Genomic DNA, 23149 nt, shown 5'->3' on the forward strand with positions numbered 1-23149 from the left:
CTCTATAACAGTTCAAGTGGCAGGATCCCAAGCATTTTATGGAACAAAAAGTCTGAGGAGTCAAGAAATTTTTGCAAAGAATAAAATGTCTTAACAGTAGTAAAATAAAATAAAACAAGAGTAAAACCCATTGTTTCTATGTAGGAAGGCGGGAGAGTGTGATTTAATCACCAGGAACTTTATGTGGAAGAAAAAAACACTCCACTCTCTTTTCTTTGATTTTATTTTTTTCCTGGAAGTTTTTTCAAAATTTCCTGTGATTTGGCAGCAATCAACTTTTGTGCTGTGTTATTTGGAATTAAATCAAAAGACCAGCCACTTCTCCAGAAACACAATCAGGCTGAATTAGCCTACTGGTCCCAAAGAAAAGCAACACCAGAAACCTTGGTTTGAGTTAACACCAGCTGAGGGATCAAATTAAATATTGAAATGATGGAGCCCTGACTTGTTTAACACTCTGTGTTTCCCTTTAGGACCAAACGAGTCCCTTCAAACAGCTCTGCTTAGAAATAAGGTGTGAAATTACCCCACATCAGACCTGCCCAGCAGGTCACATCATTAACTCCTGTCCCTCTATTTATCCCGGTAGAAGGGACAAATAAATCCAATATTTCATGTTGCATCAATATTGCTGGCAAAGTCAGCAGCAGCTTATAAATCAGAGACTGAAATGAAGATATTCTGGTACAGGATCAAAAAATGTCTGACATGGCAGGGGCTGCCCAGGGAGGCTTGGAGTCCCCATCCCTGGGGGTGGCCAAGGAAGGACAGCATGTGGCACTCAGTGCTCTGGGCTGCGGACAAGGTGGGGATCACTCCTGGGTTCAGAGGTCCTTTCCAGCCTAAATAATTCTGGGATTCTATGGTTTCCCACTCACAATGTTTAAAGATGCCCAAGAGTTTGCAATTCCTCAAACTTAAACCCCGTTAAGATATTCCTGAAATGAGAAGCACCATTAAATTCACAAAAGGGAACTGAAATGGTATTGGAGGCAAACACAAACTCACCCCACAAACCCCTTCCTGTGCAAATCAGCTTTCCAGCATAATTCAGACCAGAACCGAGCCTTCAGTTGCAGAGAAATCCCATTCATCTCTAATCCAGTTGAAGAACACAGTTTCTCTCCTTGCTTCCTTCTCCACCTCCTCAGCCTTTCCCATTGCAGTCTTGTTTAACAAGGTGCAGCAGGATAATTTAGCATTATTTAAACATTTGATTTCTGCCTATGTGTATCAGCTGTTCATCTCCCTGCCAATTTAAAACCCTCCATGCCTCAATGTACTATCTAATAAATACTGCAAAGCACTGAGAGTTTTTTTCCCTTACTATTTTTTCCAACCTTACCCAAAAGTTTTCTTTTCACCATGGAAAAAAAAAAAAAAGGAAAAGAAAAGGAAAATTATTATCTTTCAACAGAGATTCCCCAGAAGAGATGAGAGAGAAGGTGTTTGCCTGGGAGCGATCACACCTGGGCATTCAAAAATTACAGCAATGTCTGTGGAAAAGGTGTGGGGGAGAGAGTTTGGTTTGGGGTTTTTGGGGGTTTAGGTTCAGATCCCCAGATATTTCCTCACCATGGGCATTCCATGTAAAATCCCAGAGAGTTTCCATGAGCTTCGGTCAGGAAAAACCCTGCCTGTGTCTAATGCCAGACAACAGCTGAGCAGTAACGATGCCCTAATGGGAAAATGATTATGGCAAAAGGAACACATTAAACTGAGCTGGGAGAGCTCAACCCCCACGATTATTGCCCAGGCACAGGGGATGCCTCCCACTGGAGGGGTTATGGGTTCTTACCATGACTGTAAAGTTACATGCTAAACTTGGGTTGCTAACCACCACAGCTGCTTGTCTGAATTCTCCTCAGGACAAAGAGTAGCTGCAGCCACCTGCAGTGCTACATCCCACTGCACACAACAGCAGAGATCCTGGAATCCCTGAGGCTGGAAAAGCCCCCTGGGGTCACTGAGCCCAACCTTGATCCCCACCTTGTCCCCAGCCCAGAGCACTGAGTGCCACCTCCAGCCCTTCCTTGGACACCTCCAGGCATGGGCACTCCACAGCTCCCTGGGCAGCCCCTGCCAAGGCCTGAGCACCCTTTCCATGCAGAAATTCCTGCTGCTGTCCAAGCTGAGCCTCCCCTGGCCCAGCCTGAGGCCGTTTCCCCTTGTCCTGTCCCTGTTCCCTGGCAGCAGAGCCCGACCCCCCCGGCTGCCCCCTCCTGTCAGGGACTTGTGCAGAGCCACAAGGTCCCCCCTGAGCCTCCTTTGCTCCAGGCTCAGCCCCTTTCCCAGCTCCCTCAGCCGCTCCTGGGGCTCCAGCCCCTTCCCAGCTCCGTTCCCTGCCCTGGACACGCTCCAGCCCCTCCAGGGCTCTCTGGCCAGGAGGGCCCAGAACCGGACACAGATCCTGCTGGCCAGCACAGGGACTCAGCCCCTGCAGAAGTCCAGACTTTCCAGAGGCTCTGGAGAACCCAGACCCCTATTTAAAGCCTTCTAAAGGAAGAGTCCATAATCACCATCAACAAGAATGTTTCTGGGCACTTGAAGTGATTCAGAACTGCTCTGAAGGACACAGCCACGAGTCAGTCCTTGTTATATGAAAATCAAGTCCTACAAAATGAAGTTTTGATCAAGCTGAAGTTCCTGTGGCCTCGTTTTAAACAGCTGCTTCTCATAAAAAACCAGGTAACTCTGCAGTAACGGGGAGGCAGTTCCCACCACAGTTTGTTTGTCCAGATGTGACAGTCTCATATAAGCATTCAGAAAATAATTCTTAATGCCAGACTGAGACAAGGAGCAAGGAGAAGGGGGTTTGGAAAGTAACATGACGGGGACAGCAGGTAAAGAAAGGATTCCTGACCTTCCATGTCACCAGGACACAGGAATTCTGTGTTTCCAAACTGTTGCTACAAATATATTATTGACAATAAAAACTAAAATTGAGCAGGCAATGCAAATTACTGGTGGAGTATGAGACAGAAGACAGAGCAGTGAGGCAGATTTTAAATCCTGCTAGTTGTAGTGTCTCTCTTAGCTCTTTGAAAGTCAAACTAGTTTAATGATTGCCCTTCAAATAGAATTTCAAAGCCTGATTTCCTCCCAAGTTAAAATATTTACATTTTAGGGCTTCCTAGTAAAGAAACAAGGTCAATTTGGATGAGCTGCCTTAGTACTAAAATCTAGTGGCCCTACTGAGCTGCAACCGTGTTTCTGCTGAAGAGAAAACCAAAAAGGAATGGTTGTGGCCTTCAAAGCCTGCACGCTGCTTCGAACAGATGCAAAATGTCTACATGACTGAAGAATAAACCAGAAAGTTTGTGACTGAAGAGCTGCAGTGGCTGCTCTGTTGGAGAGGATGAAAGTTCGGTAAGAAAGTTTTGCAGTGGCTCTGCTCACACACAGACTGCATGGCTATAAACCAACACATGAATGCACAGACACAGGGCTTGATGATTTTAAGGAGTTCAGCCCTAAAATTATCACGGGAGTAGAGCTGCAAGTCCCAAAGACTGAACAACTCTTCTGGAGGGGACTCAAGGTGTTCCAGGGCACTTTCAGGGGCATTTCTGCTTTTCCTGAACCGGGAATTCCCTTCCCACGTGTGAGTAGCACCTTTGGGAACCCAGCCCTTGGAGGACAAGATCCAGCTCAGTTCTCACAGCTTTCCCCCACCACGGGATGGCTCAGGACAGTCAAATCCTAAAGGAATCAAAGAGCATCGATGTTTGACACCTTAAAATCCAGACAATCCAACACGTCGGCTGGAGAATCACAGGATCCCAGGAGGGCTCAGGCTGCAGGGAGCACAGAGGGCACCTGGTGGCACCTCCCTGCTCCAGCAGGGCCATCGCGGAGCACAGGCACAGCACTGTGTGCACACAGCTCTGCAACAGCCCCAGGGAGGAGAGCCCAGAGCCTCTGTGGCCAATGTGCTCAGGGCTGGGCACTGCCCAGGGCAGCAGTTCTGCCTCCTGGGCAGGGCAATTGCTGGGCTCAGGCCCTGCCCGGTGCTCTGGTGCCATTGCTGGGCCCCGGAGCAGAGCCCGGGCCCTGCTCGGAGCCCTCCCTGCAGCCAGGGACAGCCAGGGCTGAGGGCCCCTCTCAGCTGGGGCTCCTCTCGAGGCTGAGCAGCCCCGGCTCCCTCAGCCTGTGCTGGGCACGGAGATGCTCCAGGCCCTTCCTCATCGTGGTAGCAGAAAGAACTTGGGAGTCCAGTGGCTGGAAGAGACTCATTCCTAGCCAGCTCCAACAGTCTGGCGGTTCCAAGGCTGTTGGAATCTGGGATTTGCTCCTTCTCCAGAGCAGCCTCCTGCCTCATCCATCCCACACAGCCACAGGGAGATCCCAGGGTACTCAGTCCCTTCCACCAGGGCTAAAATCTGTACATTAACTGAGGTGAACCTTGTTTCAGTGCCCCTATTTCATGAATAACTCACCTCTCACCACAGGGAAATTCATCTTCTGCTGCCTCAAAGTGCTGCTGGTGGCACTCAAAGACGCTTTGAAGAACTAAACCCTTCAGAGGAACTTAATGGCTCCACTATAACTCAACAACATCAAGGAGAGCTCTTCTCCCTGTAGGATCAAGTGCAGAGCTCCCAACCAAACGCAGCCAGTCCCCATAAAACACACAAATGACTCCTGTTCCCACAAACAGGGATTTTCCCTCAGGCAACAGCCTGGTGGCATTTCTCTGCTCCCCCTGGATCTGTACAGTGCAGGGCTCAGGGAATGATCAATGAGCTCCAGGTACTCAAATATGCATTTTCCCCAGTTAATTTCCTGCCCAACAGTAATAGATTGAGATCTGAAACTATTTTATTTCTAAAATAGCCTCTCAAGGTGATTTGTAAGGCCCCTGAGTGATTCAATTTTTGTAGCAGAAGATTGTTAGACTGAATAAGAGACAGTAACTAATAGAGGGGGGCCTTGAAAAACAGGCAAAGGGTTTGTGGCTGAACAGTCCTGGTGGCACAAGTGAGCAGTTGTGTTTTTCACAGAAAAAAATAAACTTATTTTAAAAGTCATCTGCACTCAGGGAGTGGCAAAGACCATTTACATGTTTTTATTACATTCTGATAAAAAACACCCATCTGCTTAACACTTAGGAAGTGAAATCCACATTTGGATGAGCAAATCTTCTGATTAGCCTCAGTTTTATTTTGTGAAATTTCATTTCAGAATGAAACAAAACCACTGAGCCAGCAGCCAGATCCATATTCCACAGTGCAGGTGTCCATGGCTCATCTCTTGTTCCAGAGTCAAGCAGAAAGGAAGGAAAAGGAAGGAAATGAGTCTGAAACCAGAAGATTGGAAGAACTACAGTGATAAGTCCAAATAGAGTTGAAAAAACCAACATTAAATAATCAAGAGAACATTCCTTCTTTGCCAGACATCCCAAGAGAAATACTTCCAGCATCCTGTTTGCATCTCCTCTGGGATAAACAAATCTTATTCCTCAAGTGAGTCAGAAGGGATGATTTCATGGAACAGCTCCAGGAGATTTCTGGAGTGGAGGCTTCTAGACATCCTTATCCCCAGCATTAGGGTTGGACTCGCTGCTCTTGAAGGTCTTTTCCAACCCGAATGATGCTGTGAATCCACTGGCTCCACACCAAACACGTGGGACTCAAGCACTGACATTTGTGGTGTGTGACAGGGTGGGGCAACAGGTCCCTGGGTCGGAGGAATGTGGGGGACAGGTGACATCGAGCCCAGCTCTCCCCCTCCTGCCCCAGGAGAACCCCTTAATCACAAGATAAAAACACAAACAAACACAAACTTCCAAGATTACAAAAGGACCAGGATGGGCTCATCTCCGAGTGTACAAATTCAGGATTTTTGTCACTATTCTTTTACAGCCCAAAATCCTCTGGAGAAACCTAAGGGCCTTCAGCTGTTCTTTTCTTCCACGTATAAAAAAGTGCAAAACCGCTTGGGGTTAAAAGCAGCCCCCCCCCCCCCCCCCAAAAAAAAATCTTCAAACACCCTTCAAAGATTTCACGGTGTGAAACAGATCCCCACAACTCACAGCCCCATGACACAACTTCTGAAAACCCCAGGAACAGATCCATTGCAACTTCTGTGGGTGGATCTTCCCAACTGCTTGTGGTTTTTAAAAGGGATCAGAATGATTTTTGCCTTCTTTTCATCTTTTAAGAGTAAAGAATAAATTATTGGTGTTCCCCCTCCCCCCCCCCGCCCCCCCCAGCTCCCATTTGTATTTCCATGAAAGGTATGGACTCAATCTAAATGCTGGGCAATTAAATCTGTTAATTGGCAAATAATTGCTGCTGGATTGGTTCAGTCTGGCATAAAAGTGCACAGAGTTTTGAATTCAGCTGCCTTCTCCGCTGGCCAAAAATTGCTGCTAAATTTTTCCTTCGAGTCCTAGACATTGGATTAGAAAGAAAAAAAAGAGAGAGATTTGATCCTCTGTTGCCACCTTCCTCCTCCCTGATTCCTTTAGCCTCAGAGTTTGCCTCTGAATTCAATAGAGCAGCACTGGAAAAATAAAAGAGATTTTAGCTGACCTAATTTCATGTCTTGCACAGCTACAAGTGACAATTTTAGTTTTACTTAAGCTAAAAGATTATGGAAAAAAAAATAAGTAAAAAAAAAAAAAAAATCAAACCTTTGCAGCATTTCTCCTATTTGGAAGAAGGGCAACAGGAGGAATTGCAAAAAGATCTCTTTCTTTCAGAAAACCAAACCAAAAATACCCACAATATTCTCTGGCCACACTCAAGCCTAACATTTATTCTGGTGCACCACAGGATTGAACAAAAGGATTACAGGATGAAATAATTGGAATTAAACACTGAATGGGCTCATCAACAGTAAATTAGGGCTGATGGGATGGCTCTGTAACAAAAGAATTGGGGTTTTTAATCATTAGGGGGATGGGTTTTAATACAAAGAGACTACAGTACATGGGAAGTACTTGGATTTCATCTGGAGCAGATGGCATCCTGGGGAAACTTCCTACTAAAGTATGGGGAAAAAAGCAGCCTGATCATTTCCAAAGCACTCCTGGAATATCATTAATTGCTGTGTCTGGGGAGGACTTGGTGACTCGGGAGCTCAAGGAAAACATGTGAAATAGAGAAATTATGAGCTAACGAAGCAAAATGCAGCAAGAGGGGCAAGAAACTGAGTCGACATCTGCAGCTCCCGCCAGGAAAATGGAGCATTTGCATGCTGGCTGCAAAGAAACAGCCCCTAATTTCTGCCAGAGCTGATTTTTTAGTTATTTGTATTTATTATTCTGCTGTTAAGAGAACTACACTGGTTGGAAATGGCAATTGCCAGAAGAACACTTCTTTTCTGTGTTATATTTCAGGTTACAAATTCTGTTCCTGCACATCAGAACTCCTCCAGGCCCAGCCCTGAACACAGTTTCTATGTAGCTGCAAGAAACATATTTCCACTTATTATTCCTCTAAGCATTGCCTCATTAGCTGGGTGCCATTTGCTGAGTCACCAGTCCCCCACCTTGGCTTAAATCCATTTCCAGCTCATTTTTTCTCCGCTACACCCCTGTGAAATTTATCCAAAGTGCTTTCAGCTCCATTTACCCTTTCCTGAACACAGTGTGGGGGAGAAAATCAGTTCAGTTTGTATCAGAGTGCTGCATGTTCCTCAAGAAACAGAATTTCTGAGGTCTCCCCTGGAAAAGCAACAAGAATTTTGGCTACAGGCAGCAAATTTATACTCATTAAAACAAAGCTCCCCTGTTCAGGCCATATAAGGGAACATTACCAAGGATAAAATCAAGTGTGGGTACTGTGATAAATAAATTGGCACGAGCCAGGCGAAGAAAACCCACCCAAAAATTATGTTTTGAACCCTCTGAAGAAGGGGAGTTGCTGTATTTACTCAGCCATGTGACACTGCCATTAATGCGTGGTGGCCCTTCCCTTCCTCTAAACCACCTGGAAGAAAAAGGGTTCTGAACAATCTTGGGATAAGGACACAGAGACGAGAATTTGTCATCCAAGTGCAAAGGAACAGAAATGGAAACCTGAGGGATCCCTTTTCCCCTTCAGGAGATCAAACTGTCCCCATCCTGTCTGGGCCATCTGTGCTTTGCACTCTTCAGCATCGCTCAAGCCTAACTAGAAATGGCTCCTCAACCAAAAATCCCCATTTTCTTCTCCTCAAAGATGCCTTTTTGGAGAGATGTGATGCTGCCAGCATGAGCACAAATAAAAATCCCACTGAGAAGTGCTGCTTTATTTTTTCAACCTCCCCTGAGGACTCTCCACTGCCCCCCCCAGCCCCATGATCCTGCTTTCCTTCCCACTGTTATTCCTGCTGCTCTCCTGTGTCCTCCGGTGCTGCTGGACATGCCAGAGGCCATCCCACTGCCTCTCCTCCACCTGACCCAGCATCTTCCTCCTCAAACCACCACCACCACCACCACCAAGGTCAACCTTCCCCAGCCTGATGGCCCCACTCCTCCACTGCAATAAGTGATTAAAACCCGGTTAATTGTACCCCAGCACAGAGCAAATACGTGAAATACGAGCAGCTCGTCCACTTCAGTGTCAGCACTGACAGCGATTATGACAGGGTGTAAAAATGGAGAAAATTAAATTAGCTCTCTCGTACATTATGGGCATCAAATATAATGTGGGGTTGGGCTGGGGGTGGAAGGGAATAAAAGGACGTTTGGAGAGCAATTAGGAGAGTAAGAAAAAGAGACTTTCGACTCGATAGCAGAGGACAAAGCATAATTCAAGCAGGATTGAAGACTTCCCATGAAAGCACAATTCCTTTACTTCCTAACTGACAAAACAGAGGTTTCTAAACCAAAATCCAGCTGCCAAAATTGTAAATTTGTGCAATTACAGCTCTACACACATGGAGTGCCATGGATAATGAGCAACTTCATTACAGACATTCTGAAACCACACTCAGTTGTCACTTACCCCACTCATTATTGCCAAAAATATTCAGGAACAACTCGGACAGATTTTGCCCTTCAATGCTGTTAAATTGTTCAAAAGAGTAAACCCATGTCACTTACCCAGGGCTGGAATTTTTAATTACCAGAGATCCCTGGCAGGACACATTTCTGGTGTCTTTTAATTAAATTCAATCAAGATGCTCCAAGGAGGAGCACGAGCTACCGGTGCCATGTTTCAGGGTTCCTGAAGTCTTGTTTCTCTAGAGCACCCTCACTGTGGATGTTTTCCCAAGTTTTTTGGTCATTAACAATTCTCTCAAACTCCTTTTCCAACCACAACTGCTGACTGACAAACAAAGGGAAGTTTAATCTTGCACAATTAATAAGACAAAACCAATTCTGATGCTTGAGCCCAGCACTGAATAATCCCAACTGCAGATTTTATCTTGCCTGGTAAATCAGCAGCTTCAAAAATGCAGTCACCAGAAGATGCTGAAGCCATGAAACACAGAACACACCCAAGCCCTTTCTTTCTTGTAACCTCTTTTCCTACCAAACTACTCTTTCAAGTAGTAATTCTGGGGGGGGGAAAAAAGCATTCCGATGAAATTCCAGAGGCATCCCAACCCTCCCACAGCTCCACCCCATCAGGAAAACCCTTACCTTCATCATTCTGGGCCAGAGCCCGTGCCAGGACAGCAGCGAGTGCTGTCCCCACTGTGAACCATTTCCAGAGACAAAGCTGCTGGACCATTTTCTGTCAAACTTCACTCAAGGCAGAGCTGGAAAAGAGATTTAATACATTTATTACTCAACCTGCAAAAAGGTGAGCCACTACAAATGATTTCACAGGTAACTACATAGGGGATCTGCAGCCTCTAAGATCACAGCATTGTTCAGCCATGAAAATAAATAAAATAAGGAAGGAGAACTCCTATTAGCATCAGTCAAGATGTGTGTACTCGTTATCTCAAGAACTGTGCATGCACAGCCCTCCAAGTCAAGAAAATGCAAGGTTCTGGCTTAAATCAGGTCTGATTTCCATAATTTCCCTGCAATAAAGTATTTATGTTACCCTTCCTGCTTTCAAGCACTTTGGAGAAGCAACTGTAGCAGAGAAATTGCACCAGTTAAAATGAGGGCTCACTGCGAAAGGCCGGAGGGACCCAGGATTCAAAGGTATTGCCCAGGAAAAATGGGGGTGATCCCTGAGGATGGCATTCTTTAAGGACATGGGCTGTTGGGTTGTGGCCAGGAAAATGGGAAAAACACCACTACCAGCTCAAAAAAACCCCCCACAACCAACAAAGTAAAATTAAAAACTAAAACTAAAAAAAAAAAAAAAAAAAAACACACCAATAAAGACCCAAAAAACCCCAAAACCACAACCAACAAAAACAAAAACCCAAAACCAAAAATCCACAACCTTCTCCCTTCCTTCCCCCAAACTCCCAAAATAAACAAAAACACCCAAACAAACAAACAAACCCCACCAAAATCCCCAAGACAAGTCTGGCTGAACTCCAGAACATATTTGGAGTGTGGAACATTAGAAAGTCACCAAAAGCTCTGGTTCATGGTCCAAATAAAAAGAATTAGCACAATTGTGCAGCCCAGAGCTGAATTACTTAAAAATATTCTTTCAAATTTACAAAGATTGGGATAAATACAGTGCCAGGCGCACAGAATGAAGAAAGACTTCCAACAATATAAATCAAATTCTTATATTAAAAAAATTAGCTGTATTTATTAAAAGTCAAACCATCTTGCAAAACAATCGTTTGGAGTTTTGGAGGGAAACCTGGGTTTTTTTCCACAGGATGAGGAAAGCAAGCAGGGAAATGTAATAAACCAGACTGAGTGGCCCATATTCACTCAAGTTTCAAGTTCCTAGGTGGTTGACCATATATATCACATATAAATAGATTTCATTTGCTTCCACGACAGCTCACACGGGTGGGATCTACAGACCATCAGAGGTTTTTCCCAAATTTAATGATTCTCTCCTGTGATTTCTGGGGCTCCCTCTGAGCCAGCACAGCTCCTTTTCCCTTTGTAAAAGCCATGGGGTGCCAGTGACTTTATCAGGATTTTAATACCGACATTCTGGAAAAATAAAGGGCAGCAGCAAAACCATTTCAAATTCTACGCTGCACCCATTGCTGCTCCACTTCTCATCCAGGGGTTAAGGACAGGGAGAGGCTTTTCCAAGCTCCTCCTGTGCTCAGGTCGGACTCTTCCCACCCTGTGCAGCAGCAAGGGGTCAGTGCAGGCTGCACCAGGCAGCAGTTCCAGGAAGAACTTTAATATTGTCCATCAAACAAGTGAAGCACCAGCACAGATCTCTTCAGATTTGAGACCAATGTTTGTCTTGGCAGAGCAGCTCCAGGTCACAGAATGCAGGAATTCAAGCCATACAAAGCACCCTCCTTCTTCTCTCTCCTCCTTCTCTTCCCTCACCCTTCTACAGCTCTTTCTGTCCAAATTCCAACAGGGAATTGTGGAGTCACAGAACTCTTAAGGTTAGAAGAGACCGTGAAGGTCATTAAATCCAACCAGCACCACCATGGTCACCACGACCCCGTGTCCTCAAGTGCCACATCCACACGTGTCTTGAACGCTTCCAAGGTTGGAGACTCCACCCCTGCCCCAGGCAGCCCCTTCCAGGGCTTTACAACCCTTTCCATGAAGAACTTCTCCCTGGTATCCGACTCAAACCTCCCCCAGCACAAGGTGAGGCTGTTTCCTCTCATCCTCTCACCTGGACCCTGGGAGAAGAGACCCAGCTCCCCTCTCCTCACTATCAGCTCCTTTCAGGGAATTGTAGAGAGCAACCTCAGAGAGGAGGGGGCAACCCCGACAGCTCAAGTGGGAATTTGTGGCAAAACAGGAAGTTAGAGACAGCTCAAAGGAGAATTCCAGACTCCTCCCAAAGGAACTATTATTCCTGTGTGCAAGGAGACCAGAATTGCTCAAAAGGGCTTTTTCCCTCCCTTCTCCTTCCCAAAATGCTCATTTGGTTATCATCATCCAAACTTCCACTTAGCCCTTTCCAAAGTCACTCTGGAATTTGCAACAGCACCTTCAAAAAAAACCCCCAAAATTACTTTTGCCACGATGTATTCCTGCTGACTACTTGGAAATCAAGGCTGTCTCCACATTACCCAAGTGGATTCCAATTCATCATCATTATCAAACCTCCTGGGAATTTTGGGGATGGGAACTTCTCAGTATTTCACCACTATCTCCTCCCCTGTTAACAAAAGTTCCTGAAGGAACTGGGCTCAGCTGCTTTTGCACTTGAAGCAGTGTTATTCCATTAGGTGACATTTGCTTCCAACCTTTTACACCTCACATCCCAGAAAACAGAAGTTCAGGAGACTCTTGGTGCCTTCAGGTCAGTCTAAGGAAAATCCCGTCCAAATACAGATTTTAGGTGTTATCAGACCTAAAAAGAAGGGCTCGCGCCCACTTTCAGAGGCCACTGATATTTGATTTTACAACCTTGAGAAACAAAATAAATCCAGCTCTCCAATCACGATGTTCTATTTTAGAAAGTTATTCAGAGCTCAGCTGACACCCTTGAGCGGAGTCTGCTCCTGAGAGATTTTTAGGACGGAATCTTGACAGATTTATTTTTGATTTTGATGAAATGTCAAGTTAAACCACAAGGATGGCAACGCTGCTGGCTCCCAGAATAAGCAGCTCTCTATGCAACTGGAATACAACAGAAGAAAAATCCTGGTTTTTGCTTCCACTTGTACCAGGAAAAAAAACCCCAAACAAAACAAAAAACTCCCCCAAAACATGGCAACAACAAAAAACAAACAAAACCCGCCCAAAACCAAAAAAAAAACCGAAAAGAACAAAACAAAACCCAAAAGAAAACACAAAACCCAAAGAAACTACAAAAAAAAAAAAGAAAAAAACAAACAGAAAAAAACAAACAACAAAAAACAACCAAACAAATAAAAACCCCAAAAAGCCAGTCTAAAGCCCAGAAAATGAGAATATTAAGTTCAAATGATTCTGCTAACTCGGAAATAGCTCAGAACAAATCCCAATTCACCACAAAGTACCAAAAGGTTGACAGTCTGTAAGAAATAAGATTGAACTCCAGACAGGGCAAGGAACAACTGTGAATTGTTAAGAGAAGGAAGATCTGTAAAGTAAAAACATACAAAATGTCTGCAAGACTCAGTATTTTCCTGAAATATATTCTAATTTTAAATTTTAAGAGAGGATAAATGTAAATTAAAAAAAAAAAAGGTATGACATCCAAGCACTTTGAATATATTTAGAGGGACAATAATATGATAGTAAATTCCAATAATTAATTTACTTTTAGACCAGGTGCTATTACAGGATGTAAAACTTTGCATTCATTCGAAGCTGGAGGGGGGGGAAACACTGCCTTGGTCAAAATAAATAACCATTCCCTGGGCACCCTGTGCCAGGGCCTGCCCACCCTCCCAGGGAACAATTCCTTCCCAAGATCCCATCCAGCCCTGCCCTCTGGCACTGGGAAGCCATTCCCTGTGTCCTGTCCCTCCAGCCCTTGTCCCCAGTCCCTCTGCAGCTCTCCTGGAGCCCCTTTAGGCCCTGCAAGGGGCTCTGAGCTCTCCCCGGAGCCTAAATTTTGGGCCAGGTTTGCCACAAGCCAGAGCCATTGGCTCCCTCACACCAGAGCTACCCCATCCACACCCAATTCCATAGGAAACACGGACTGTGGAAGTGCCCACACCACCCAAACCAGCAACAACCACTCTGAGCGTTCTCCACGAGGAGCAAACCTGGAAACAACCTGGAGGCACACACTTTGCACCTTCTGCTCCCGCAGTGGGTTTGAAGCCCTGTCAGACTGAAACAGAAATCACTAAGCATGCATTATTAATTCATTAGACACATAAACAAATATTTGCTATTTATTTGTCAAAAACAATGGCTCCTGAGAAGCTGCTGTGGCTGGGTGAGTAGCTCAGCATTTAAAAAGGGATTAAATCCCCATTTACATCTGTGCTATTATTTACACAACCAGCTTGAACTCCTTCAAGCAGCACAAGTGACACAAAGCAGGGATGCGCTTTGCACCCTACAGTCATGATAAATCTTTCAAAGTATTTATTTTTTAAAGGTTGATGCAACTGAAGTGCTTTAACACAGCAAAAAAATTACAGTGGACTGGTTTTTTATAAGGTTCATCATTATTACTGATCAGCTGAACTCTCTTAAAGACTGTAGACATAAAATAGGGATATAGAATGCTCATTCAATGCTTATTCTGGAGAGCTGGTGCCATAATAAATCAGAAATGCCAGGAAAACAGCAGGAAAAGCCTCTTACAGAAGCCAAAAAGGAGGTGAACTTGCTTTAGAGCCTGACAGTGTTCCTGGCTTAGTTAAAGCTACAGTTCGTTACAAACTCTGTGTCCCAAGCGTTTGATTTTTGTCACCCAAACAATTCTGTTGAAGTGCCAGCAGGAGGAAAAAGGCTCCTAAAAGATTATTTAACCACAGAACAGACACACCCTGGAGAACCCCAAGCTCTGTTCTGCTCCACAATGCTGTTCAACACTCCAGTCACCTCACTTGGTATGGAATTCATACCCATTAATTCCATGGAATATCTCAGGGGGGTTACTTCTGATTAGCAGGTCCTGAGCCCCTCTCACTGAGGGTGCATATCCAGAGCTCATCTGCTGGAAGACACCCTCACCTGAGGCTTAAAAAACCCTACAAAACCCTAATTAGGGTTTGGTTTTACAAAACCAAACCCTAATTCCAGCTCAGGAGCTCAGGATCACCTCTGATAGCCCAGGACATCCTGGAAAGATGAATCTCACCCCACGAGCTCCATCCCATGCCCAGGGCCCTGAGCCCCTCTCACTGGTGGGGCACATCTGCTGGAAAACACTCTCAACCTGGGGCTTAACCAGAAAAAGAAACTTTAATTGCAGCAATTCTGGCTCAGGAGCTCAGGGATCACCTCTGGCAGTTTGGGACATCCTGGAAGGGTGAAGATCAGCTCACAGCCCCCCTCCCATGCCCAGGCCCTGAGCCCCTCTCACTGGTGGGGCACATCCAGAGCACATCTGCTGGGCTGGAGAACAGCCTCAGCTGGGGCTAAAGCACAAAACCAAACCCTAATTCCAGCTCAGGAGCTCAGGGATCACCTCTGGTAGCTCAGGACATCCTGGAAGGGTGAAGATCAGCCCACAGCCTTCCGCCCATGCCCAAGTCCCTGATCCCATCTCACAGCCCCTCCAACAAGAAGAAAAGCCAGGGAAAGAAGACTTCACCTTTGAGTTAAAGCCAGTTCTGGCTCTGATTCAGCTGCAAGTGTGACTAACTCTGTTTGCAGAAGTCAAATATCTGCTTAAATGCTTTCCTGAAGAATTATTCAAGCATAAGCAAGTATTTGGCTGTGCTGGTGCTACAGTGAATAATTTAGAGTGCAAATCCAGCCCTTTCTCCAGTTCTGGGCCTTCCAAAAATCCAAACACAACTCCAGGTTTTATTTCACTGACACTTCTTGAGCAATTAACACATGAGTATTTCAGCCTATGGATTCTTGGATTTGTTCAATCCTATTAAAGTGCTCTCATGCTCCGAGACTGGCACAGTTGAGTTGGATTTTATCACTCTCCTCTCCTTGGATAAGACCTTTCAGGAACGTGAAGATTTTGAAGATCGCATTTCAAGATCAAACCTGCTCCCCCCTCAATTCCCTTTTCCCAGCTGCTGGATCTGTTTCTACACAAATGAATGCATTAGAAAAGAGGAATACTGATGCTGCATTCCTGTCCCTTGTCCTTGTGTTATCAAGCTCTTGAGTTTTTAGCCTTACTTGGAGGCAGCATTTTTAGAAAGCAAAGACACAAGAGCAAGAAAAAACCACGATGACAATTTATATGAGGATCTGAAGTAAAATTTCACCTGTAGCTTGAAATTCCTCAGCATTTCCTCTGCATCTACATTCAAATAATTCATCTTCGAATATTCCTGCTTGCCCACATTCTTCTACGGACTACTGGCTTTCTTCCCTTCCTTGCCCCTCTCTTTAAGCCTGGTATTTTCTGTGCCTTCCTTGCAGAAATGACTCTCTAGGAGTCGATGAGATGCCACTGCAAAGCCGAAGTCAAGCCTCAGTAACAGAGCTCAAGAAAGTAATTTCAAACGTCAGTGAGAACACCACAGCTGCCCCTGGGCCTGGCTGGGAAGGATGCAATGTAAAAGTTTAATTAATGAGCTGTTTTTACTTCAATGCAGAAATCCCTAAGTTTATCTCAATATTTTGCCCCCCCTACCCCCCAACCTGCTGTTTTCTTGCATTCCATCAATTATAAAGCTCTTTGTTTTCCACCTCTATGTACCAGTGGTAGCCAGAGAATCCCAGAAAGGTTTGACTTGGAAGGGACCTTAAACCTCATCTCATTCCAACCCCTGCCATGGGCAGGGACACCTCCCAGTCACCCCAAGAGTACTCTTTCCACCCTCCTGCCAGCAGAACACCCTATAAATGATGATTTAAAGGATTAAAGCCATTTAGTGCTGCTGGTTCCCACTGAACAAAGAAAGTGGGTAAGTAGATGGAAAGTTTGCATGGAGAAAACTCACAAAACTAGATAAGAGCTTTACGGGAGAACTGAGGGAGAGAAAAGCACTTTTGTTTCCTGCTTCCATCGCTAGCAATGATTTATTTCCTGTCTTTTTAACAAGTAATGCAGCTACTGGATGGATTAACAGGATTGCAGCTCTTCAGCATTCACTCCTGCCAACAAACCCATTTTTTCACGCATTATGAATTTATTTATCCTTGTTTCCAACTCCTCTGTGTGGACTTCACCTATAAAATACTGTTTTCACAGGAGGTTTTGAGTCACAAAAGAAGTTGCGTGGCTGGGGCACTGTTCATTTGAAACTCCTGCTGTGCAGATGGTGCCTCCAGAAAGCGGAGAGAGCAAAGATATCCTAAACCTGACATCAGAGCCAGGAGACTCCAGCTGAAAATTAACATTAACACAAAAAGATTAAAAGAAACCCAATCCATATCAGGCAGGAGTGGCTCAGTGAGTTCTTCAATAACCTTTATCTTCCCAAAATATGCACACAGAGCTAAAGTTACACATTAAAGTGTTAATAATGAAAATATAATGCGGCATAAAAGCCCAAAGATCAGTTTCATTGCTTTTACGGCACGACAGGTATTGGATTCCATCCCAAAAAGCTCTCCATTTCTCCCTTGCCAGAGCAGCTTCTCTCTGAGGATCCTTCCCTGGGATTACATAACTCAGAGGAGAGAATCCAAGGAGTAAAATCTCTCTGACACCAGGAGATGTTTTGTCAGGAACCCCTCTGAGTGCTCCTTGCAGGACACCAGGACCTGTCTCCACATCGTATGGCTGAAAACCTGGCTGGTGTTACAGAAATGGAAACTCCCCAAACTAAACCGGGGCAACCAACACATCCCAGATTAATTCAGTTTAAGCCCATTGAAGTGGATTCCTTTTACTGAAGAAAAGGACATTTTCTCAAGTAGAATTTCTATGCTACCTCCTCCCTTCTCTGAGAGGATTTTTATTTAAATTCTTGTAAAAATAAAGACATTAAACTTGTCGCTTTTCTAGAAAATGAGCCTTTCTGCCGGCCTGTAGTCGCTACACCAGGAGTAGTGTTAAATACACTCTGGAGCAGTGACAGGAGCTGTGTTTGAGTAGCTCCGTGCATGACATGTCAGAATTAACATGTGCACACCCCCCCGAGGAGAGATTTCATCCAGCCGCCCCCAAAACCAACTGAAGATTGTGGTTCTGGATATCACTGGGCAAGAAGTTAGGCCTGGCTTTGGAAGGTAGGCCAGATGCCAAATAGTAAGGCTGGTTACACCAGAGAGCTGCCACAATCTACAGCAGGATTCAAAAGTCCCCTAAAAAACAAATGCACATCCCATTGTTGTACAGGAGCCAGCCTGCCTTGGGACACTGCCAGTAAATCCCAAATATTCCTTTTGGCACCTGGTGTTAACCCCCTGCAATCCAGGGACACTCTCCTTGTGGCTTTTGCCACAGGGACCAGGCTCCTCAGCAGAGCCCATGGAAAATTAAACCATTTCACAGGAATTCAGCTTTCTCTTCTAGAAAAGAACAGGAAATCAAAGTTTCATCATTATCAGGTCCTGGGTACGTTATCAGTGACCACATTCTGCACTCAAATCACGGATTATTTATTTAACCCCTGAGCCATGTGCACAAGGAGCCTTCAACACAAACAACCTCAGATACCCAGCCTGCTACATTTAGACCCCTCTCACACCTCACCAGTTTTCTTGGGAAGCTTCCTCAGCCTGGACAGCTGGATTGGAGTCTGTGAATGGAGCCCCAAGCCAGCTTTCATTATTGTAAGCATATCCCTGCTGTTCAGCACCTCCTTTCTGCCTCTGCTCCTTAAGGCTGACCTTCATTTTCCTCCTGCTCCCATCCAACAGCACCCCAGACCTCAAGGCAGCCTCGCCTTCCCCGTCAGTTCTGCATATCAAACCTTTGTGTCCCCCTCATTCCTCAACAGCCTCTCCCAACCTTCCTGTGCCGCTCTGCTCTCCAAGTTTTCCCAGGTCTGGCACCATACCTCTCAAGCCTCAAGCACTCTCTCTCCTCCACTCCATGATTTTCCTTCCCAGTATTTTTGGGGAATCTTACCCTTAAAAATCCCTCTTGTTGCTTCTTAATAAGCACTGAGCATGACTGAGGTGAGTACATGTTTTGATTATGCTTGGACTGATTTCTGAGCTTGTTGGCCAGGAGGGAAAGGAGGCAGTGAAGTCTTTACTCACATCTTGACATTTTTAAAAGTCTGGAATCACTTCCCTCTCTTCACTGCCCCAGAGCAGCTGGGGCTGCCCCTGGATAGCTGGCAGTGTCCAAGGCCAGGCTGGACACTGGGGCTTAGAGCAGCCTGGGATAGCGGGAGGTGTCCCTGCCCATGGCAGGGGGTGGGATAAGATGGGCTTTAACCAACCCAAACTGTTCTACGATTCCATGATTTATCCATCTCCATTTAACCACTCCACCTTCTGAATCTCCTCATCCCTCCAGCTGCTTCTCAGCCCTCTGGCAATCGCGTAAATCCATCTCCTGAACCTCTGCTTCTCCAGATATCCTCACACCTCAGTGCTGCATCATCAACCCTCAACAACTCAGCATTTCACTCCCTTCATTTTCTATATTCCTGCTTTCCTTAAAACACAGAACACCCAGCACTCTCATCCAGCCAGGCTGGCTATTCCAAGACATTAGGCCTCCACATCTCCCAAGCAAATCCTTCTCTTCCACCCTTCCAGACTCTCCAAAGTGCTTCTGCCCACTGCTGAATGCAGGGATGAATGTGGCATTTCCAGCCTTTTTTGTTCTGCTGGATGTGTGGGTGATTCACATGCTCAGAGTCGGGGGAATGTGGGCTGTGCCCACGTGCTGGGGCACCCGGATGGGCACTGGGCACTCATCCAGGGACAGCTGGCACCGAGCACCTACCAGAGCTGCTGGGGATGGATTTAAACACCCACGTGTGGGTTTTGATCTGCTCAAGCATCTCCTTGGTCAAATATCCAGCAAGAAATGGTTTCTGAGGAACAGAAGAGAGATAAAGGTGGGATCTTACAATTCATTGTGGAGACAGGAAAACAACAGAGATGACTTTGGGAGAAGTGCAAGCACAGGGATTTTCAAATGGTTTCTGGCTGCCACAGGGAACTGCTTGCAGGCTGGAGGTAGGCTACAGCTGCCAAGGATTACTGGTGTAGAAATGGTTTGGGTTGGCAGGGACCTTGGAGATCCTCTCATCCATCCCTCCATCCATGGGCAGGGACAACTGTTCCTTCCTGCTCAGGCCCTGCTGAGCTGAGCCAACTCAGCCCACAAAATTCACCTCTTGTTCAACTCAGTCCTGTGTGTGAATCCCAGACTGGTTTGGGTTGGACAGGGCCTTAAAGCCCACCCAGTGCCACCCCTGCCCCGGGCAGGGACACCTTCCACTGTCCCAGGCTGCTCCAAGCCCCAATGTCCAGCCTGGCCATGGACACTGCCAGGGATCCAGGGGCAGCCCCAGCTGCTCTGGGCACCCTGTGCCAGGGCCTGCCCACCCTCCTAGGAGGAATTTCTTCCTCATATCTCACCTAAATTTCCCCTCTGGCACTGGGAAGCCATTCCCCCTTGTCCTGGACCTCCAGGCCCTTGTCTAAAATCTCTCTCCATGTTTCCTGTCAGCTCCTTCAGGCACTGCAAGGCCACAATGAGGTCACCCCAAAACTTCTCCTCTCCAGGTGAACACCCCGAGCTCTCCCAGCCTTTCCTCCCAGCAGAGCTGCTCCATCCCTCTGCTCATCCTGGAGCCTCCTCTGGACTCTCTCCAGCAGCTCCAGGTCCTCCCTGTGCTGGACCCCAGGCCTGGGGCAGCTCTGCAGGTGGGCTCTCACCTGAGCACAGGGGCAGAATCCCTCCCTCCCCTGCTGTCCATGCTGGGGAATCAGCCCAGGATTGGGATAAGAAACAGGGAAATCTAGGGAAAAGCTCTGCACCTCACCCCAGCATTGTACAACAGAGATAGTTCCACATCATCACCAGCAAATCTGAGGTGGAGGGAACAGCCACGAGGGAAGTGATGCACAACAAGAACCTCAATCCTACACTTTGAATGACTCCAGCACATTTCCTGAGTTTGAATGCAGCACATCCCTTAGAATGGGTCAAGCAGCTCTGTTGGACATGAAACATCTCATTGTTTATTTAGATACTTTGCTCATAGGGCCTGTGTTGGTGGTTATTTCTAGAAGAAGATCAGCCAAAATGGGTTTACGAATGTTTATATTTAAGAAGCTATTAAGATATCCAGGTAACAATAAGATCCTTGAAGGAAATCCAGGAATACCACCAAAAGCAGAGCTTTAACAACCCAGCAATAACACATCACTCAGAGGAATGTTGGAAAAGAGGGCTATTCTCAAATTTCAAAAGCTGTCAAAGTAACTAAGATTGTTTCACCAATTTCCTGTAACATCTCATAAAGGAAAAAAACACCATTGTTTTCTGACAGGCTTTAAATGAACAGCACCCTTACACCCACACAAGGTCACAAGTTTGTCTCTGGCTGAGGCCAGATGTGGGAGAAAGGACAAAAGCAAACAAGGAAATGCACTCAGAGATGCAGAGATCGCTCGAGGAATGGACAGCCCGTACACATTCACAGGCTCCTGATAACATTCTCCCCCTCTTTCACTCACTTTTCATCATCTTGCTTGATATTTTCATTGGCACTGAGCTGACATTTCCATGAATTCCATTAAAAACCCTGGTGTTTAGAAGACATTAGGTTGAGCTGGTGAAGTTGAATAGGCTAGAAGCAGCCAGCACAGGGTGGACACTCAGTGACCTCCCCATGGCACATGAAGGAGGCACCACATTCCTGCCAGGACATTATCACAAGTTCAAGCATCAGAGGTGAACCTCTGAGGCTGGAGAAGGAGCTTGGATAAGGGCCTGGAGCGCCAGGATGAGGCAGAATGGCTTTAAACTGAAGGAGGGCAGGGCTACATGGGATATTTGGAAGGAATTGTACCCTGGGAAGGTGGGCAGGCCCTGGCACAGGGTGCCCAGAGCAGCTGGGGCTGCCCCTGGATCCCTGGCAGTGCCCAAGGGCAGGTTGGACATTGGGGCTTGGAGCAGCCTGGGACAGTGGAAGGTGTCCCTGCCCATGGCAGGGGTGGCACTGGATGGGCTTTGAGGTCCCTTCCAACCCAAACCACTCGGGTTTACCTGAGGTTTATTACCACTCTGTGATAATAAACCAAGCTTCAGAAATGAGGGAAGAGACCTTTTTTACCTGCAGCAATGTAAGCTGGCCCAAGGTTCAGCAGCAGAGACCACAGGACAGAAATCCCTCAAAGTCAGACAAGAGCACAGAGCAGAGGGTGCCTGAGACACTTGGGTGGGAGGAAAACACAGAAGCCCAAGTTCATGATGGGCAGCTGGGCCATGGCTTTCCTTTTCCATGGAAAAGCGAGCAAGGCCAATCCATCTTGGACGCGGCTCTGTCCACAATGCTTCAAGAAGGGATTTTACCACCTCAGAAGCACAGGGGTGAACCTGAGAGATACCAGCGTGACTGTTAATGTCACCAAACAGCAGCTGCTGGGAATTGGTGACACCCAGCACGGATTCCTGCTCACTGCTCAAGTCAGGGAAAGGGGAACAGACATGGAAGCCATGATTACTCCTGCAGGAGGGAGGGTGGAGTTCTGGACACGATCCTGAGACAGCTCCTTTGAAGAAAGGGGAAGAGGCATTCCTGTGGTTTGCAGCAGAGTGGTAACTACGGGTAACCAGTGCCCAATGAAGGGATGTGTCCCCTCCTGGGGCTTTGGCCACAGTGTCCTGAGCCTGCCAGGATGGGGAGGGACAAAAAAGACCCTGGCAGCAAGAACACAACAATAGAATGACAAGAAATGTTTGTTCTAAAGATAAAATGAGAAGATAAAATTAGTTTTCGTTCAGCATCAGAGGAGATACCTTTCAACCCAGGCTTGTATTCCATGGGATGGCAGCAGGCCTGGGATCAGGGGTACTCTGAATCTCTTCCCTCAATCCTTGTGGCTTTTGTCCTAAAATGTGTAAAGAGAGGTGGGAGAGAGAGGAAAGCCCCATGGGGTGTGAGGTTGGCTGTCCAAAATAAAAGGCTGAAGTGTGGGAAACACCATTTTAATGCAATTCAGTTGTAAAAACAATAGAAAACGACGAGCTACGAGGCCAGATGAGCTGGCCCACGCACTTTACTACAGCTGGGTGAGGAGGGGAGGGTGTCAGAGCGTGGAATTAAGTGCCAGGTGAAAGTCTGCCAGCTCCAGAGTTCAACCCTGGCTACAAACAGAGCATTGTCAGCAGCTCTGTGAGGATCTAAATGCATTTAGTACCTGGGCAGCTTGGGAAAGGAATCTTCATTTGGAGAAAAAGGCACGTTGGGACAAGTAAGATATTCATGTATGCAGAGAGGGATTGGGAATTTGTCAGCTTTTCAGCTATTTCCCCCTCAGAGGAGGCGGCACAGGGAGCGGCTGTGGGGATCGAGCTGCAGTAAACAAAATGCTGGGGAGCATTAGGAGGGAGAGGAAGAGGGCCTAAATTGGAATGACATTATACAGGACAATAGGAAACCCCTGGAGCATTAAACAATGGGTTTGCTGCCATCATTG

The 23149-nt window shown here is 46.3% G+C and overlaps 1 protein-coding gene across 19 annotated transcripts in view; it reads right to left on the reverse strand.

Annotated features, from left to right (window-relative positions):
• The window catches only part of PCDH15 (protocadherin related 15), a 684600-nt gene that overhangs the window by 274555 nt on the left and 386896 nt on the right, over window positions 1-23149 (reverse strand). For all 19 annotated transcript variants that reach the window (XM_032115593.1, XM_032115587.1, XM_032115586.1 and 16 more), the window contains one exon: window positions 9578-9696. In XM_032115593.1, coding sequence (XP_031971484.1) covers window positions 9578-9668 — 91 coding nt within the window. In that variant the 5' untranslated portion in view covers window positions 9669-9696. The remainder of the gene's footprint in view (window positions 1-9577; window positions 9697-23149) is intronic.

The sequence above is a fragment of the Corvus moneduloides genome, chromosome 8 (genome assembly GCF_009650955.1).
Source record: "Corvus moneduloides isolate bCorMon1 chromosome 8, bCorMon1.pri, whole genome shotgun sequence".
NCBI lineage: Eukaryota > Metazoa > Chordata > Aves > Passeriformes > Corvidae > Corvus > Corvus moneduloides.